The 21771-nt window shown below is 41.1% G+C and overlaps 1 protein-coding gene across 1 annotated transcript in view; it reads left to right on the forward strand.

Annotated features, from left to right (window-relative positions):
- LOC145397006 (uncharacterized) overlaps nt 1–21771 on the forward strand; it is a 109716-nt gene that overhangs the window by 24180 nt on the left and 63765 nt on the right. The window contains exon 6 of the mRNA XM_080270229.1: nt 20563–20863. Within this exon, the coding sequence (XP_080126355.1) occupies nt 20563–20863 (301 nt within the window). The remainder of the gene's footprint in view (nt 1–20562; nt 20864–21771) is intronic.

Below are 21771 nucleotides of genomic sequence, written 5' to 3' on the forward strand. Positions count from 1 at the left end.
CTGGCTATCACCCATTCTGTCAGTGACTCTCTTAAATAATTAACTTCGAACATGCCTGACTCCGGAAATGATTCTACCACTGCAACATAATGTTTCAACAACTTCTTGGTAGTGTAAGGAACTAGTACATAGTTACCTGGGGATGGTTTTTGTGTTGCCTCAATATCACTAGTACTCTGTGACTCAGGCTGGGATATGGATGACTCTGACATTTCTGCAAGAGATGGTGTACTTTCTTTATCACTGCTAGTACTGGAGTCAGATTGTGGGCCACGCCAGTCTCCTGAAGATAGCACTGCTTAAAAGGTGATTGGTCTGCTACTTTATAGTGGCCAAGAGGTTTTACTGACCTGCACTGCTGAGTGGATTTTGCTGCCTTACAGTTTTTCCAGATCTCCACATATGACTTCCCAGTGTTTATATATTCAGTAGACACCTACATTAGTTCAGTTTCATCTGTTATTTGTTCAGCCTCCTCATAAAATTCAACAGCAGACCTTACTGTACAGCGACCTTGCAAAACTCGCCTGTAGACATTCCATTATGGTAAAGCCCCAATCCCATCATGAGGGCCCTTGCCATGGTAACTTTCTTGAAAGTTCCATTCAGCAGTGCAGACGTGGAGGTCTTTGTAAAAGGCTACAGTTGCCATAGAATACCTGTTCTTGAAATGGGCTGCTGCCCCATAAGTCCACACTGATACATATGTAAAATGAATACCAGCAGAATTCAAATAATCAAAAATAGTACTATGAAACACCTGAACTTCAAGGCTAGAGTGTGAGACTGTATTTGAAATTACTGCTAATGGCTTTGTAGCAATCTCTCCATTTTTGACATAATGAACAACTGCAGTGTAAATAGTCACAGATTGATTTTTTGTTCAAAGGTGTGCCTGAGAAACGTTACATCATTTTCCGATAACGTTCCTCACAGTGGGCATGTAACGTGTGTTACGGACCATATGGCTTACCAGGGTTTGTTTCAAAGTATCCCAACGTTTCATTATTCAGGCCTTGGGATGCCTATTTATAATATAAACTTATGTTGGTATTCTCCAGTTTGTTAGCTGTGTATGGGAAAAATGGGGAAAAAACATGAGATACGTTACTCCTGAAATACTTCCATTTAAAGGTCATGCTACATTCTGGCCACAACATATATGTAAACAACTGTAGTGTCAATCACAACTCAAATAGACGCATTTTCAATAACACACAATGTCAGCATTCCAAACAATAACATACTCTGGTCAAAGATGTTATGAAAATTGCTAAATTCAGCATTCATTTTTCTTTGGTGACATAATATGACAATTTTTTATGCAGCTCCCTTAGTTGACAGTTTAGGCTCTTTTTCTCTTCAGATTCATAAAACCCAATGATTAAGCTTTTTTGATTTTGACACAATAGGTTGACATCTTCGTGGAATGACCCGTGTAATGCTGCATTTAGCATTTTCACACGATATTTCACATTGTTTTCTTACAGTTTAACCATGATTTTACATAGTTTTTGCATAAGTAGAGACGATGGCGCAACCCGGCTACCACACATGGAGATTTAGAAGAATTTAATAGTTGGTACAATGCCAGACGAATTTTGCTTAATTTGCGTTAGTCGTAACATTTGCATCATTAACCCGAAAGTTTCTTTAATCAAACTTATTCTAACATATTAGAAAAAAAGAAAATTTTGATAACTGAATGCAGTATTGTTTCCCCCCCAAAAAAAATCAAATACAGAAAATCAGTGACTTCATACTGCATATACTTAAGTCACTAATTCATCATGCTATTTTGGTGAGTCATTTGATGCCGGTGATTTCTTTTCGACATTGATTTTAAATCAGAGTTGTGAATTAAATTCACTTTGGTTCAAGTGGCCGCATAATTTTAGACTTTACCTATCATTTGTTACTTTTTTTTTTTTTTTTTTTTTAATATATAGATTTGCAATGGCTGCTTGTGTTGCTAAGAAGTGGAAGAACAATGATGTACACATTAACCATGGATTTACATCAATCCTCGATGATGGCATTGCCAAAGCTCAGTGTATGCTGCATTTCAAAGTGCTGGGGAATGATTCTATGAAGCCTGGTAAGCTGAAGCATCATCTGATGACAATCCACCCTCAGTATTCAGAGAAAGACCCCATTTTCTTCAAATGCCATGACCAGAGTATGGAAAAACAGGAACTGGCTTGGAGTGGTACTGTCCAACTACAGAACTTAAGTGCAGTAGAGGCATCATGTGAGATTTCCTGTGAAATAGCATGGAAGAAAAAGGCCCACCTGATTGGTGAAACTTTCATTAAGTCGTGTGCCGTAAAGATGGTCAAGTAGGTTCTTACAGAGCCAAGTGCACATTAAATTCAGCAAATTTCTTTGTTGAACTACACAGTAAATTAGAGAATCAGTGAAATGTTTGTTGATATAATGGAACATGTGGTATGGGAGATTAACCCATCCCATCCGGGTTGATATGTATACTGGTCCTCCTGGGGCCATCTGGGGGTCATGTATACATGATCTGGTAATTGATGCCATTGTTTGAATATTCAATGTATGCACCCTCTGGCAACCCTCCTGCATGCATCCCAGTCATGCTCCAGTTGCCTGCATACCTCCATAATGGATAGACCTACGCAAATCCATATTCTTGTGTCCAGGTCCTTGGGTGACCACCTGCGCCCACTGACTTCAACACCAATGAAGACCAAAGGCCCTTGGAGGAAAGGCCTTAGTGATTGTGCAATAGTGAGGGAGTTAGATATACAATTATCACCGACTGTGAGTGGGGAAAGTGATTCCACCTCTGAGGAAACTGATATAATGATGCTGAGTGTGGAAAAATATGTATCAGAGGAGGAGAGTGACTGTAAATCATCCACTGTATGCCGATATTTTCCATCTGCACAATTATCAGCCTTTTTTGATGATGAAGGGTCAGATGTAGTTGATGATCCTCCAGAGGGTGATATAAGCACAATGGAGAAAGTGGCAGGGGAGGTAGAGAGTGAAGGAAGGGAGGAGGTGGTGGCTGGAGGGAGAAAAAAATGCCGCAGGCTGAGCCGCCGGGCATGTGAGTGGCCTAACGTAGAAATTTCCACCCATACACCATCATCACCACCTTCACCCACATGGCCTGCATCACTGCATTCATCACCACGTGCCTCACTATGCTGGCCTGCATCACTTCAGGCCTCACCATGTGCCTCACCATGCCGGCCTGCACCACTACAGGCCTCACCATGCCTGCCTGCATCACTAGAGGCCTCACCATGACGGCATGCATCACTTCAGGCCTCACCACATGCCTCACTACACTGGCCTGCATCACCACATGGCACGCCATGCTGGCCTGCCTCACACGTGGCATTTCACCATAACCTGGTTATGTTGGTGCAGGTGCACTCCAGCAGGCACGAGCCCACCAACACCTTTCACTAACGCCATCACCATCGCGATCACTGTTACCAGCATCATCATCTGCCTCACCTACTGGTAAGTCTGTGGAATCGCCACCACGCTGCCATGTTAGGGGCTGTGACAGGGCACGGGGCCTTTGGTCTTGTGTGGGAGGGAGGGACGGGGTTTCAGCCTGAGGAACCTGTGTTTGATGACACAAATGCAGGTGTGCAGCCAGAATTTCCCTGCAACAGAGCTTCTTCTGCAGTGGACTTCTTCCCTGCTTTTTTCACAACAGTACTGATGGAGTTCATTGTTAAAGAAGTGAACAGTTTCAGGGATTTCTGCTGCGATTGGGCTGAGACCTTTCACCCGAGAGAGAGTGCAAAAATAAAAGAATGGACTTTGATGAGTGTTAGCGAAATGTATGTTTGGCTAGCACTGACAATGTTGATGCCTCATGTAAGAAAACATAATATACATGATTATTGGCTAGTGGACGATATTGCTACAACGCCAGTATTCAGTAAGTATATGCCACGTGACCGTTATCTAGGCATCTTGAGGTACTTACATTTTTCCATGATTTTTTTTTTTTTTTTTTTAATAACAGAACGGAGGAAGGAAAAACAAATGGGGAAAAAAAAAATCCATACACCAGATTACTGGTGTCCTCTATTCATAAAATATCTGTAACAGTTAGACTTGAACAGTTGTGGGTTGAAATTTGGAGGAAAACAAATCTGGGGAAGCGAGTTCCAGAGAGATGCAGTTCAGGGAATGAAAGAATTCTGATAGGCAGAAGTTCTGCAATATGGTTGAGTGACATTCCAGTCATGAGCGCTACCAGATGCCCGTGTAGCACGAGGGAAGGCATGGAGAGGTGGCACCATGGACGTAACTTCGTCTGAGCATTTGCCAAAAAAATATCTTAAAATAATGCAAGGGAGGCAACATTCCTTCTTACTTGCAGGGGAGGTAGTTTATATGTAATGGCAGGGTTGTTAATGATTCTAACAGCTTTATTCTGAATTTTGTCTAGTTGTCTTAATGCAACCTCTCCACAACCATTCCACAAGGGTGAGCAATATTCAAGCTGAGAGCGCACATGACTCTTGTAAATTATAGCTAACTGCTCATCGGCGAAGAAGTTACGGACTCTGTACAATAATCCAAGTTTCTTTGAGGCGGTTTTAGCAAATGATCTGACATGAGAGGTTCAGCTGAGGGCACTGTTAAGTGAGACACCAAGAATTTCAATATTTTTGGAGATGGGAATATTAGTAGCACTGAAGGTAATGTACGAATCTGGCAATATCTGTCTATTAGTAAACTGTATATATTTAGTTTTACTAGCATTAAAAGAGACAAGGTTGTTTTGTCCCCATTCACTGATTGTAGCTAGATCTTGATTTATGGAGATGGCTGTACTGAGTTGAGCAGTAGAGATATTAGACTTTGTAAATGGATGTCTGAGTGTGAATGAACTATGTAGTGTTGAGTCATCTGCATATGAGTGAACGGGATTGTGAGTGACAGATAAAAGATCATTAATATGAACCAGAAATAGGGTTGGCGCCAGAACTGATCCCTGCGGCACGCCGGCGTTAATTGAGTGGAAATTCGAATATACATCATCTACTTTTACTCTTATTTTCCTGTCACTAAGATAAGAAGAAATCAAAGGAACAAAAGACGTTAGTCCATAGCAAGGGAGTTTGGACAGCAGGGAACGGTGCCATACTCTGTCGAAAGCTTTAGAGATATCAAGAGCTACTGCATGAGTTTCTCCAAAAAGATCAATTGATTGATGGATGGTATGAGTTAAGAGATTGAGTATGTCAATGGTGGATCTTTCGTGGCGAAAACCGTATTGTCTATCACTAATTAAGTTGTTGGATTCAAGATGTTTAACAATGTGCTTATTAATTAAAGTTTCAAATACCTTACCAAGAGAAGATGTGACAGCTATTGGTCTGTAATTGGAGGGGTCAGACGAACTTCCTTTCTTCGGAACTGGGTGGCTATTGGTTTCTTTCCATGAATTTGGGAATAAAGAAGTACGTATGCATAGTCTGAATAATTTGGCTAGGACAGAGGCAAGTTCAGGGGAACACTTTTTCAAAACAATTGGCGGAATTCCATCTGGGCCTGGAGCTTTGTGGAAAATTTGCTCGATTCTGGAGATGATGAAGGAAAAATTTTGATCTTTCTTCAGGACATTTCAGAAGGTTGTTATTGATGAGTCGCTTGTTTTGCTCAGGGGACGTCTTGCTTTCATTCAGTACATTCCATCAAAGACACATCATTTTGGAATAGTTCTTTGTATTGTGTGATTGCAAGACTGGGTATGTGCTGGATTTCGCTGTATATACAGCAAGTCATGCGGTGTTGTTGAAGGACAATCCCCATGGTTTCTCTGGCTCAGTTGTCAAATGGACAGGTACTACGGTGGCAACCATATCCTTTACACTGATAACTATTACATGGCACCAAGTCTTGCAAAGTGCCTGCAGGAACACCAAATTGGATCCTGTGACATTGTTCGTGCAAAGGGGAAGCATTGGCCATCCTATCCTAAAGGCACCGCAAAGGGGAAGTGCAGGACCTTGAAATCAGGTAAACTCCTGGCAATTCAGTGGCACGATAAGAGAAAGGTGAATGTCCTCTCCACGGTCCATGAAGGTAAGTTGATTGACAAAGGCAAGGTCGATAGGAGAACGAGGCAGCCAGTCTTTAAGCCTGATGCTGTTATTGACTATAACGTGAACATGCGACTCGTCAATAAATCAGATATACAGATCAGCACCAATGACTGTCTGAGGAGGCGTAAGTGGTATAAGAAGGCAATCCTACATGTACTGGACATCTGTGTACTAAATGCCTTCATTCTGTACGAGGATGTTACACAGACCAGCACATCCCTCAGACAGTTCGAGAAGGATGTAATTTTCTGCCTTCTGGAGAGGTATGGACAGATAAATTCTTCCGCAAAACAGAGGCAGAGTGTACATTAACTGCCTGACTGCCTGCAGTGCAGGGACTACCTCAGCAGGCATTTCATGGAAATACTACCTCGCACACCTGCAGGCAAGGAAGCCTTCTGGCGTTGATAAGTTTGCGCCAATTCATCACGCCAACCACAGCAATGCTGTATGACGAGGTGGTGGTGTGCTGAATGTGAGGTGGCACTGCATACTGGCTGTTTCTTTGATTTCCACACAAAGACCGAGTGGTTGATTCCATACAAAGACCGAGTAGTAGGAGTCTGGGTATTATGCATAAGTTAGTTTTATACATACCAGTATGTTGTTCTTTGTTGAAATAGAATATATGATTTCACTGCTCTGGGTATATTTATGTTAATAATGGAGGCAGAAAGTATATATCATGATAAACTTGCAGCTTTATTTTCTTCTGAAAACATTTGTTTATACATATTTTTTATGATGAAAAAGTATAACTCAAAGGGAAGAGAAAGTCATAGTGGTAAGTATTTCCGGTTATGGGCAGTACGTAAATGACTACCGGTACTTGGTTCACATTTTTTTTTGTAGTACTTGTAGTGGTAGTAGTAGTAGTATGTGTTGTTGGAGTGGTAGTAATAGTAGTAGTTGTAATATTAGTAGTTGTGGTAGTGGTAGTTGTACTTGTAGTAAAAGTAGTTGTAGTATTAGTAGTAGTTGTAGTGGTAGTTGTACTTCTAGTAGTAATGGTATTATGTCTAGTAATTGTAATACCCAGACTTCTACAGTACTCGCTCACCAGTGCCAGAATCGTGCAACAATCCTAGCCAAACATACATTTCCATGTGTGTGTGTGTGTGTGTGTGTGTGTGTGTGTGTGAGAGAGAGAGAGAGAGAGAGAGAGAGAGAGAGAGAGAGAGAGAGAGAGAGAGAGAGAGAGAGAGAGAGTCTGTCTGTCTGTCTATAAGGTGGAAGGAGATGAGCGGCCAGAATTCAAGGTCGTTGCTACTGTGACCGGTCTTCATTCACCCAGTACGACCGATTATGGATAAGTATTCACAGAAACAGTGTTTGTAGTGGATTTTGGTCACCTGGAAGTGTCATGGAAGTGATAGTGTGGTGGGCTAGTGTAAGCCTTTGTTGTGTCACCGAACCTCAGCCACGCATACAGACACCGGCAAAAAAACACCAAAAATTGCCCTTATTCCCCACTCACTCACTCTCCCTGTCTGCATTTCTTGGACCACCTGATGCCATCAGCTTGAAGTTAAGGATTGGTGAGTAATATGAGATCTTGTTTGTTATAATTGGTTGAGTATTAACAGAGATATGAAGGTTTAAAGATTGACGATTTTGCCGATTTCTGTCGGAAATGCCAGGCTGTTGGGTGCGATAACAACATCTGGCGGACGGGAGGGGTTAAATTGTCTCCACTGGTATGTTCGCAGTACAGTTGTATGAGGCAAGAGATGAGTTTTGTGCACAGCTAATCGTGTTTGTTAGATATGTATTCATACATGACAACAAAAATGAATATACGTTCTGTAAACAGTTGAGCACTACCACAAAGGCTTGAGATGTGATGAAAAAGTTGACAGTTTCTTCCCAGCTATCGAATAGCTATGGAAGATTGTTGTGGAGTCTTTACTGATGTGCCCCGGCGATGCTAGGATCAATATTGGGGCTACAGAAGAATGTCAAGGAAGTGTCTCCGAATGTGCAAGTGGTTCACTGTACGGGTCATCGTTTTGCACTGGCATAGAAAATCCTCCCTGATGCCGTTTGCAAGATCCTGGAGGCAGTGGTAAAATGTGCTAACTTTGTGAAAACAGGAGATCTGAACTCTCGCCTTCTCCAGAAACTCTGTGAAGACATGGATTCAGAGCATGATTCCCTTCTCTTTTAGTCAAAAGTGCAATGGCTTTCCAAGGACAGTGTTGTGAACAGAGTATTTGAGCTTCGGTGAGATTTTAAATTTTTGCTGGAAATGAAAGGGATGGATAATTTATTAAGTCTCTTCAACCAGGTGTTGAGGGAGTCACGTTTTGCATACCTGGTCGACATGTTTGAGCAGCTGAATTTTCTAAAACCCAAGTTACAAGGCAAAGAAAAAGTATTTCACCATATGGACTGTATCCGTACATTTCTTGCTAATCTCCAGCACTGGCAAAGAAAAGTGAATGCAGAAAATGTTGCCATGTTTGGGAATCTTTCAACCCTTCTTGACAAGATTGAAGAGGATCTACTGCTTGACTCACCACGCAAAAGTAATGTAATTCATCACATGAAATCCTTGGAAACTGAGCTCATAAGATACTTCCCAGAATTGAAAGAGGAAGAAGGGAAATTGGTGAGGAATCGTTTCTGACACTCTTGATATTGCTGCCATTCCCGATGAAGTTCAGGACGAATTCCTTGATCTCATGAATGATTCTGCTGCCAGAGACCTTTATGAAGAAAAATCTCTGACTGTGTTCTGGTGCTCCATGTATCAGTCATATCCAAAGGTTAGTGAAATCGCAATAGACTCATCTCCCATTTTCCATAACATATTTATGTGAGTCTGGTTTCTCCAGTCTCCACGCTTCCACACATAAAATGTAAAAGCCGAACCCGGATCAATGTGTGCCAAGATATGAGATGTGCGATATCAGTGACTGAACCTCGAATCAGTCGACTGGCTGAAAGTAAACAGTGTCATCCATTAATTGATATGTAACAAAATATGCATTCTGACAGATCGTTGTAAGTATCACAGTAATGAAGACACTTAACAGTTTTCATGACCATTATTTGTGAGGCGCTTGAGAGAAAACTTATGGGGGGCCACCAGGATGTCAAGGTCCCCACAAGTGGGGGATGAAGTGGAAAAGTATGAGAAACACTACGCAAGGCTAATGATGATAGTGATAATTATACATACACACACACACACACACACACACACACACACACACACACACACACACACATATATATATATATATATATATATATATATTTATATATTTATATATATATATATATATATATATATATATTGCCTCACGTCTTAATCCCGTGAGGGGTCGCCACAAACAAATCGTCCCCATGTCTCCCTGTTCCTCGCCACATCACTGCCCTGTTCTCACCCCACAACCCCCTCTCCCATGTGCCACTCGACTCCATCCCTCCATCCCATCCGTGGCCTCTCCCTCTCTCTACTCCCCCTCCACCTCACTCACGTACACTCTCCCCTTTATTCTCTCGTTTCTATCCTCTCCACATGTCCAAACCACCTCAGTGTATTTCTCCTAATGCTTTCTATTACATCTACATCACAGTACTCCTTCACTTCCTCACATGTCAGTCTGTCTCTCCATGTAACTCCACATGCTCCCCTCAGATAACTCTCTTTCACTGCTTTCACTCTTGACTTGTGTCCTTATAGCAAGGTCCAAGTTTACTTCCATACGTTAGAGTTGGTATCACAATACTGTCATGCAGTGGCCTTTTCACTTCCATGCTCACTTCCCTGCTTTCAAAGAACCAACAACCTTGTTTCCTTGTTGTACCCTTTCAAGTACTTCACCTTCCAGACTTCTATAATTACTCGTCACAATACCCTAGTACTTAGATACACTCACACTTTCCATTTCCTCATCATTCAACCTCGTACATCCAGTGACTTCATTTCTCTCGAAGATCACAACTTTACTCTTCTTAACATTCACCTTTAAATTCCATTTTCTACGCGCTCTTCCAAATTCATTCACCAAGCCTTGCAGTTCCTCTTCATCTTCTCTTAACAATAAAGTATCGTCTGCAAACGACAGCACAGGAAGTTTCCATATGCTGCCCTGTCTCATTAGGGCCGCTCCAACATCCACCGCCCAACCTTGTTTCTCTTTTATAACCCCATCCACATACAGACTGAACAATCATGGAGACATAACACACCAACATTCAAATAGAAAAATTAATAGTTCACCATCCACACGCATTGCAGTCTTAGCCCTCTCATATATACTCTTCAGGGCATTCAACTATTTCCATTTACTCGATATATCCTTAAAATTTTCCACATTGCTTGTCGATCCACTCTGTCATATGCTTTCTCCAAATCCATGAAGGCGGCATACAACTTCCTTCCCTTCTCTAACAACTTTTCCACTAAAGACCTAAGAATGAATATCTGATGTACGCAACCTCTTCCATTCCTGAACCATCCATGTTCTTCCCTTGCTAATTCCTCTGTTATCTCCCAAACTCTGTCAATATGTATCCAACGATGTTCTTTTCCTATTACACTAAGAAGACAAATAACCATTTGATGACCACACACCTCTTTTTCCCATTTCTGTTTGTACAGGGGAATAATTATACATGACTTCCAATCCTCCGGGACTCTACCTTCCTCCCAGGCCAATCTGCACATCTTACATTTCCATTCTACTACTATAGCTCCCCCGTGCTTCAGCATTTCACCACGCACTCCATCAATTCCTGGGGCTTTTTCCATTCTCTCTTACTTCATTCCCTCCATAACTTTCATCCTACTGATTTCTTCGTCTTTTCCCACCTCCCTTCTTTTCCCAACCATTCCCAAACCATTTGTACTCGTATTACTTTCCCTCTCATGTTTAACAGTTCCTGGAAGTGTTCTCTCCATTTAGCCACATCTTCTTCCTTCTCCACTAGCAAACTACCATTTGTACCTATCACTTCCTAATTAACTTCTTTATTACACTGTCTAGCTCTTTTTACATCTTTCCAGAACATATTCTTACAGTCTCTCCACTCTGGAATCATATTCCTTCGAAATGCCTCATTCACTCTCTTCTTACTCTCTCTTACTAATCTCTACACCTCTTTCTTCCTCTCTACATATAACTCTCTCTTCCATCTCTCAACTTTCTCCATGATACTGCTTCCCATCCACTCATTATATGCTTTTGTCTTTTGTACCACAGCTTGTCTAACCTCTTCATTCCACCATGCTGTTCCTTGCACCTCCTTTCGTCCTCTCTTCACCCATACACCACCTCCCACACTGTACAGATTTCTTTTGTGAATATCTTGCATACACCTTCTGCCTCCCCCATCTACTCCAAAGCATACTTTCCCAATCACTCCTCCACTTCTCCCTTATATTTTGCTTTTTATTATCCTCTTGCAACCTTTCAACCCTCCTTGTATGAACTACTTTCTCCTGTCCTTCCCTCCTTCTATTCTTCCATTGCCTTTGAACCTTGACTTTTACCACCACCGTGTGATGATCAGAAAGTCCACTCCCCCAGCCTCTGTACGCATTTGCATCCACTTCACATCATCTCCTTCTGTCAACCACACACACATGATCCATCATTGGCTTCCATTCATTTATTTCACCACCCATCCTTCTCACCACCTGCAACTTATACCTGTGGATCATTTTGTGTGTGAATATTGTATTGGCTATCAACAACCCCCTCCCTGCATAAATGTCCACTAGAACACTGCCATTCTCACCCACTTCTGCAGGTACCAACTACTCCATCCACTATCACATTCTCTACTTTTCCATTCGTATCTTCAGTCAAAAACACTTTCATTCCTTTCAAACTTTTCCATGCCCAATTCCACATTTGTCCAGAATTCTTCTTTCACTCTATTTGCACGATCTTATGTTGGCGCATACACATGTCAGGACTCTAAAATATAAATAATAGCTAGTAGCATACATGTAATCTAGAAGATTATTTCAGTCATGGCTAGGGCCGGCAGGAAACATCGTCTGCACATTCCCCCTGAAGATTGTGTAGTCTGCACCTCGTGGCGCTAGATAGAAATACACACATACACACACACAGGCTTCTAGAACATTTAACAACCGTATAATCCACGTGACAGAAGCTATCATATACGAGAGAGAAGCGAGAAGTCAGAAGGAGTTAGGAGGTTGGAGGAGAATGTAGAGACAAGGAATCAGGAGGCGGGAAAAGAGAGAGCGAGAAGAGGGGTCTAGACACGAGAGAGATGCATGGTGGTCTGCGAGATGTTAGCTAGCAAAAAACGTTCTTGTTTTATACACTTCTTGTTGATCCTGAGCTTTTCCTTTTGAAGACAAGAAAATTACAATTAACCCCAGACTCATCTTTTATCTTCTCCCGTCATCGACTACAAGTGAACTGAGGTTATTTCCTCACATATCTACTCACTATTACCTACGGCTCGGCTACGACTACTATATAATATATCACGCCTACGGGTCTGCAAGCCTATAAGCCTACAGATCAACAAGTCAATGAACCAACGATTCTACGAGTCTACAATATCAAGACTGATATAAGAAGCAACGCTACAATCAAAGCAAGATATTATGATTCTGGAAGAAACCTTCAGGCAGGTGCAAGGTAACCAAGATCAGCTACAAGTTCGCACCATACGGCAAGAAACTACAATTTTACGCTGTAAAAGAAACTACAAGCATCTCACGAAGTCTATAATTCTACGATCAGGTAACCACAATCGAGTCAACAGTAAGAAGAATGAGTTTTGAGTGAGGAAAAAAAAAAAAAAACAAGCAAAGGAAGAGAGAGAAGACTCGCAACCCACAACCAGCACCTGACCCCACACTTCTCTCCAGCCTACCCTCCATCTCCACCACCACCACGCTGATGCAGGGGTGAGCAGCTCAGATGACGACAGCAAATACCAGAGCCCTCACTCACCACTCACCGTTACTCATCGTTACTCACTCATCATTACTCTCCATTACTCAATCACCCACCACAGCTGCCAGAGTGAGAAGTCGCTGTGCTAGTGTTTTGCTGAGAAGCTGACAACACCACTACAACACGTCAATCAACTAGTGTCTGACTACACTATCACCACCTGCACCATCACTAACACTATTCCCACCACAGTAAAAATTGTGAGTTACATTTCACTTCATTTATACAATACACAGTGATAGACACAGTGGTAGACAAAACATTCTGCACAAACATATAAAACATGCTGTATAGTTTACGACTTACGTACACATACCTACTTCAATTATCTGCATAAGTCAATCACTAAATACTTGCGCCAACAATAACTATTGTATACTGTATACATTTATTCATTTATTATAGCAAGATACATATTCACTACAAACAAGGCAAAACAAATTTAGTAGCTGATGCGCTTTCTAGGAACCCGACGCCAATTCATGTCGTGGCATTAGATGTCAAGGGAAACATCCCAAACCATGATGAAATCTCGAAAGCACAGAGACTTGATCCAACATAGTCTAAAGTTATATACAAATTGCAAAGTTGCGATAACATACAATTACCAAAGCTACATATACCACTCGAACAATTCACTGTAGTCAATAATGCCTTATAGAGGATCAATCCAGGACAACCAAACCATAGGACAAATAATAAACAATTAGTGGTACCTAATGGAATGATACCACAAGTATTAAGGATGATACACGATAGTCCACATGCAGGACATCCTGGCATGGATAGAACAGTTAGACAAGCCAGGCTGTTATACTACTGACCACCGTTACGAAAAGATATATCCAGTCATACAGACAAATGCGAGTCATGTGCGAGACACAAAGGCTACACAGTAACATCTGCACCTATAGGGCAATACCCTGTACTTAATCGACCGTGGGACATTGTCGCAGTTGACTTACTTACGTTACCCTTATCATACAGTAATAATCAATATCTATTTGTGGCAACAGACCACTTCTCAGGATATGTGATTTTAGCCCCAGTTAGGGATAAGAACCGAAACAGTGGCAAGGCAATCGTAGATAATATAATATGTCGATTCACGACCCCAAAGGTATTAATAAGTGATAATGGGGGTGAGTTTAATTCCGAAATCTTGCAAGAAATATGTAAACAATACAATATAAAAAAGGTAAATGTCTTCGCCTGTCACCCGGCATCCAATGGGTTGGTAGAGAGACAAAAAAAAAAAAAAAAAGTTGGATGTGCTATGTCACATTCTTAATAACAATTATGCAAGCTGGAATGATTGGATTCCCAGAGTGGAAGTTCCAATTAATGGAGCAATTAATAAATCTGCAGGAGACACACCACATCTCATTATATACGGGACAGACAAACAACTACCTTACGAAATTCTAAAAGGTGAAAATTTACCAATATATAAATATAACGATTACAATAAACTTCGTTTGCGTGAATTCCAGGATATACACAAAGGAGTGAAGAAATAATTATCGATGTCCAAGGAAGAAATGACGGAATCCTTCAATAAAAAGGCAAAAGGATCACCTATCGACTTAGGACACATTATATATGGTATCATTCACACTAGACACAATAAACTATCAACAAAATTTGAAGGCCCATACAGAGTGATTAAGAAGACTGCAAACAAGGTAGTAATTAAGTCACTGTCGAGTGGCGTAGAAAAACTAATTCATGTTGATCATTTAAAAAAGGTTCCAAGGAATTTAGCCAGCAATTATGCAACCTCAGACACAACCGAAACACCGAACAATATTGGTAACAACAAACTAGAGGAAATCAATACACACAAATATAAATTAAGATCGCATTACAAACGCACAAAAATAGGTGCAACTGTTACTACAAATGCCATAATACTGGATTTACATGAGCTAGGTATCGATTTAAACTCCTTCTATAAGTGAAACAACGATCAAAGCTATTGTTCTCCAAGAGCCAGTTGTATGCGCATCATCACTATCATCAACCACTGCATGACTGGATTAGCATTTTTTTTTTTTTTTTCGGTATGAAAAGATTAAGGGAACAAAAATGCTGTCTAATATTACTACAGCAAGTGTTATAGATGACTGATTCATAATACAATTGATTGCTGCTATTGTGTTACTACTGTGTAATTATATGCATGTGTACACAATTATGTTGCAACTTACAGTATAACATACAGTGTAGCTGTACAAAGTTACTACAGTTACTAAATTAACTACAATATTGCTTCAGTTACAATACCTACAATATTATTGCAGTTACTACAATTATCTACAATATTACTGCAGTTACAATACCTACGATAGTACTGCAATTACTACAATATTACTGAAGTTATGTAACAATTAAAACACAATACAATTATGCACAATGCAATGAATTATGTAACAATAACAATATTAATTTAAAATACAATTATGTAACAGTTAAAATACAATGCAATTATGCACAATGCAATGCAATTATGTAACAATACAATTATAAAACAATTACAATATTATTTCAATTAAATAATACAGTTATGTAACAATTACATTCATACAATGTATTTACAATGTTCCTACAATTTTGTATACCAGAATCACCATACAAGTTAAGTGTAATATTAGGCATTACTATAGGCATAACTCGATATGTAATGTATTGACCTAGCAGTATTACCATTGCTAAGTATATGCATATGTCTGTTATACATACACATTTATGCTACTGTATTACTACAATATGTTATGTATTTATTCCATACAATGTATTACTACCATATATTTCTACAATATTTTTATGTCTGTACAATATTGTCATGAATATAATATCCCTTCTACATGCTGTCATAGGCCGCCAGCAGGACGTGACCGATCGATGTCAGGACTATACAGTATCATAAATAATAGCTAGTAGCATAGATGTAATCTAGAAGGTTAAGTCAGTCATGGCTAGGGCCGGCAGGAAACATCGTTTGCACATTCCCCCTGAAGAATGTGTAGCCTGCACCTCATGACGCCTGATATACACACATACACACACACAGACTTCTAGAACATTTGGTAACCGTATAATCCACGTGACAGAAGCTATCATATACGAGAGAGAAGCGAGAAGTCAGGAGTTAGGAGGTTGGAGGAGAAAGTAGAGAGAAGGAATTAGGAGGCTGGAGAAGCGAGAGCGAGAAGAGGGGTCTAGACTCGAGAGAGAAGCATGGTGGTCTGCGAGAAGTTAGCAAACATAAAACGTTCTTGTGTTATACACTCATTGTTGATCTTGAGCTTTTCCTTTTGAAGACAATAAAACTACATTCAACCCCAGATTCATTTTTATCTTCTCCCGTCATCGACTACAAGTGAACTGAGGTTATCTCCTCACATATCTACTCACTGTTACCTACAGCTCGGCTACAACTACTATACAATCTATCACAAGACTGATACACATATATAATCGCCCACATCTGTATTCTTACTTTCAATCTTACCCATTCAAACCTTGAGCCAAATGATCTGTACTCTCTTATATTCACCTTCCACCTCCTGCACACAATAGTTCATACTCTCTCACTTGCCCTATCATTCTCATCTACTTCCGCACATATACCCCATCCATTCTCCCACACTCTCACACTCTCACAGTACCATTTAGTCTCAGTTATTTCACATAATATGTCCACTTTTATATCCTCAGCACCTGAACAATCTCTCTCTCTCTCTCCTTCACCTCATCATTCGCATCCCTTACATTCCATGTCACAATCCGTACCATGTCCTTTGCTCTTTTAGTTGTCACCTGTTGGTCAGTCCTGGTCCAAGGCTTACTGTTTGTATTTTTAGTTAGTTGTTTTCTGGGGAGGGGTACTATACCTCCGGCAACCCATTAGTTGTCACTTAGGGAACACATGTTGGTTGGTTGTAAATGATTTCCCTACCCCCTGGGGGCTTGTCGTACGAGGCGACTAAAAGGGTTGGTGGTGGGTTAGTGCCCCACCCCGTAAAAAGAAATAACTAAAAAAGCGAATAAAGCTCCCCGGACCAGGACGGACCATACGTTGACGACTAAGGAACGGACAAAGGACATTCTGAGGGTGGGGACATGGAATGTAAGAGGAGTGAATGATAACGTGAAAGAGAGATTGTTCAGGTGCTTGAGGATGCAAAAGTGGATATATGTGGATTGAGTGAAACTAAATGGAGAAAGTGAATGGGTGAGAGAATGGGAATATGGTTTAGGTATATGTGAGGGAGTTAATGAGAATGAGAGGGCAAGAGAGGGAGTATGTCTGATGATAAGAAAGAAATGGAAGGAGAATATAAGAGAGTATGGAACAGTGGGTGCAAGGATTGTATGGGTGAGGATGAAAGTAGGTATACAAGCGTGGGCGATTGTATGTGTGAATGCTCCGACAGAGGACGAATGGCAAGAGTGAAATATGAGTTTTGGGCGAGAGTAGAAGCATGTATGGACAAGTTTGAGAGGGGCGAGAGAGTGCTTTTGATTGGAGACATGAATGGCAAAGTTGGGAATGTACGAGTGGATGGAGTGGTTGGTCAGTGGGGTGTGCCAGCTGAACTAGATGGGAATGGTAGTGCTTTGGTGGATATCTGTGCTGGTAAGGGGTTGACAATAGCCAACACCTACTTTCGGCATGAGATGATCCACCGGTATACATGGTGAGGAATGAGGAGGATGGATGGTGAACTTGTTGAACGAAAGGCAATGATAGACTACGTGTGTGTGGATGAGCGAATGAGAAGACAAGTGTTGGATGCAAGAGTGTGGAGAGGGTGGGGGAATGGAGTCTCGGACCATCACTTAGTGATGGCCAAGATAAAGCTGCAAAGAAAATGGTTAAGGAGACGGAGGGGAAGACAGGAAGAAACAGCTCCTGTGAGAAGAGTAGAGATTTTGCAAGATAGTGAGAAAATGGCAGAGTATAAGAGTATAGTGGAAGAAATATCGGGAAGGTATGAGGTAGAGCAGATGGAAGGGGTGGAAGACGTATGTAAGATATTCACGGAAGAGATAGGCGCAGCGTGTGAGGTGGTTTGAGGAGTGAGGAGGAGATGCAAGGGTGTGTAAGGGACAGCATGGTGGAATGATGAGGTGAAACGAGCTGTGGAACAAAAGAAGAAGGCATATAGTGAATGGTTAGCGAGTAGAGGTAGGGGAGAAGATGAGAGAGAAGAGAGAGGTATATGTGAGCAGGAGAAGGGAGGTGAAGAGACTGGTGAAGGAGAGTATGAAGAAAGTGGATGAAGGTTTGGGAGGAATCTGAGTGTGAAATGGAGAGAGAGTAAGAAATTGTTTTGGAAGGAGGTAAAGAAAGTAAGGCAGTGTGAAAGGGGATATAGTAGGGGAGTGAAAGATAGGAATAATAGATTGTTGGTGGAGAAGAGAGAGAAATTGAGGAGATGGAAGGAGAACTTTGAGGATTTGTTGATTGTAGAGAGTGAAAGCAATGCGAGTATAAGTGGTTGGGGAATGGCTGGGAGAAGAAGAGATGAGAGGAGGGAGGAAGAGATCAGTAGGGCGGAAGTAGTGGAAGCAATGAAGAAGATCAAGATGGGAAAGGCCCCAGGAATTGATGGAGTGTGTGGTGAAATGCTTAGGTATGGGGGTGAGATTGTTGTGGAGTGGATATGGAAGTTGAGTAGATTGGCTTGGGAAGAGGGAAGGGTTCCAGAGGACTGGAAATCAGGTATAATTGTTCCTTTATACAAAGGAAAAGGGGAGTGAGAAGTATGTGGTAACCATAGGGGTATTTGCCTTCTTAGTGTGACTGGTAAAATATATGGTAGAATACTCATTGATAGGGTTAGGCATATAACAGAGGAGCTAGTTGGAGAAGAACAAGGGGGATTTAGGAAGGGAAAAAGGTGTGTAGATCAGATATTTGTTCTAAGATGTTTAGTGGAGAAGTATCTAGAGAAGGGAAAGAAAGTGTATGCTGCCTTCATGGACTTGGAGAAAGCTTATGACAGAATAGATAGGCAAGGTATGTGGAAAGCATTAAGAATATATGGGGTGGAGGGGAAATTGTTGAATGCTGTGAAGAGTATGTATGAAGGAGCCAGGGCTACGGTGCGAGTGGATGGTGAGCTGAGTTCTTTGATCTCAATGTGGGACTGAAACAGGGTTGTGTGATGTCTCCATGGCTGTTTAATATATACATGGATGGGGTTGTACAGGAGGTGCAAGGTAGGGCAGTGGATGTGGTGGTGGCTCAAATGAATGAGGGTGAGATTTGGAAGATTCCGGTGTTGCTGTTTGCTGATGATACAGTATTGTTGAGTGAAGATGAATGGGAGTTGAAAGGTTTGGTGAATGAATTTGGGACAGTGTGTAGGAGGAGGAAGTTAAATGTTATTGTAAACAAAAGTAAAGTTATGGTGTTTGAAAGGAATGAAGTCACAGAATGTACAGTGAGGTTGGATGGTGAGGATATGGAGAATGTGAGTGCATTCAAGTACTTGGGTAGTGTCATGAGTAAGGATGGAACTTTGGGGGATGAAGTGCGTGAAAGGGTACAGCAGGGAAAGAAGGTTGTTGGTTCACTGAAAGGAGTAATGAGAAATAGGGAGGTGAGTATGGAAGTTAAGAAGTCACTGCACGATAGTATTGTGATCCCTACCCTGACGTATGGAAGCGAGGCGTGGACCTTGCAAGAGGGGAACAAGTCAAGAGTGAGAGCAGTGGAAATGAGTTACTTGAGAGGAGCATGTGGAGTGACATGGAGGGACAGATTGACGAATGAAGAAGTGAAGGAACGTTGTGGGGTGGATGTGGATGTGGTTGAGGAGATTAGGAGAAATACACTGAGGTGGTTTGGACATGTGGAGAGAATGGAGAATGAAAGACTGACTAAGAGGGTGTATGTAGGTGAGGTGGAGGGAGGGAGAGGGAGGGGTAGACCGAGGATGAGGTGGAGGGATGGATTTGAGAGGTATATGAGGGAGGGGGGTGAGTTGGGGGGAGGGTAGTCAAATGGTGGGTGACCGAGCGACTTGGAGGCGTTTTGACTGCGGCCACCCTTTGCTGGATTAGGGGGTTGGGCTATAGATAGATAGATAGACTTAATGTAGAGCTACTCTCAGACAAATGATCGCTACACGAAGTGGGTGGATGATGGGGGCCCACACCTATCATTCATATTTACAGACATATACATACATGTATATATATATATATATATATATATATATATATATATATATATATATATATATATATATATATATATATATATATATATATATATATATATATATATATATATGTATGTATATATATATATATATATATATATATATATATATATATATATATATATATATATATATATATATATATATATATATATATATATATATATATATATATATATATATATATATATATATATATATATATATATAAATATATATAATTACCATTCTTATTTTTCCAATGGTGACGTCTAGGAAGCCGACTTCTCGATCGGGCCCTTCACCCTGTCAGATAGTCGTACCGAGGTAATAGACTTCACCTACCCCGTGCTGGTGCTATACGCCATGATCCTTGGGGTAAGGGGCAGTCCTGAAGTCAATCCCTGGGGATTTTTCCTACCTCTTCAGCCTATGGTGTGGCTCGCTATCGCCATCTCCCTCTTGGCTCTTCCTACTCTTATGTACCTCCTCACCTACTGCCAACACACCGAGAACAGGGATGGTGAAAGCTGGCCAGAGGATACTTTTACTGTGGTCCGTGTGCTGCTTCAACAGGGTAAGTGATAAAACAGTGGTTACTCTTTAACTTGTTTTTTGTATTGTTGTAAACGCCTGTTTGCCTGTTTTTACGGTCTTTTATATTCTTTCCTGTTACCTTAACACCTGGAACAGGGGTGGAGAAAGCTGCCCAGAAGGGACCTTTACTATGGACTGAGTACTACTTCATCATTGTAATTGAACAAAACAGCAATAAAAAGGCAAGTTTTAGACAGAGTAGCCACTCTTATCTTTTTCCTGGCTATTCTTACGTCCATTATCTCCTTTCTTACTGCTAACACACCAACAACAGGGTAGGAAAATTTGCAAGAGGATACCTTTATTACGGCTCCAGTTCTGCTCCAACAAGATAGTCCTACAAGGTGTCGACTGACTACCATATTTCTTTTCTTCTTTTTCCCTCGGTCATGCACTTTACCTACGCTCTCAATGTACACAAACCAAGCAAAAAGGGGTGATGAAAGCTGGTAAGAGGATTCCAAGCTGGCCATGACAGTGCCACTAATCCTGGGAACTTGAACCAATGGAGGACCTTTATGTTCCCTGTATGCCATATCTCAGGTTTTTATCTAAGATCATAACAAATACTTTTTGTCAGTTAATCTTGAGCAAGAGAAGCTGTGCTTGAGAATAATGCGTTTGAAATGCAACAGTGCTCCCAATACACATGCCAGTACTCTCTGGACAAGTTGTTACAGACTACCACTTCCCTTTTACAGTCAGAAAAATGAGTTGGATAAAAAAAAGAAACCAAGGCTTATAGCCTGCATAACTAGCTCAGTTAGAAAGCCAGATTCAGGGGTGCTTCATTTCACGGTGAGTGGACACATTGCATTGCATATATGAGGGACAGAGTACAAACAGTCTCTTGCATTAGAGGGTTAGACGGGAGAGGAATACAAGCAG

Source organism: Coenobita brevimanus, chromosome 40, assembly GCF_032717465.1.
Source record: "Coenobita brevimanus isolate Jiangsu-jjx chromosome 40, ASM3271746v2, whole genome shotgun sequence".
Classification (NCBI taxonomy): Eukaryota; Metazoa; Arthropoda; class Malacostraca; order Decapoda; family Coenobitidae; genus Coenobita; species Coenobita brevimanus.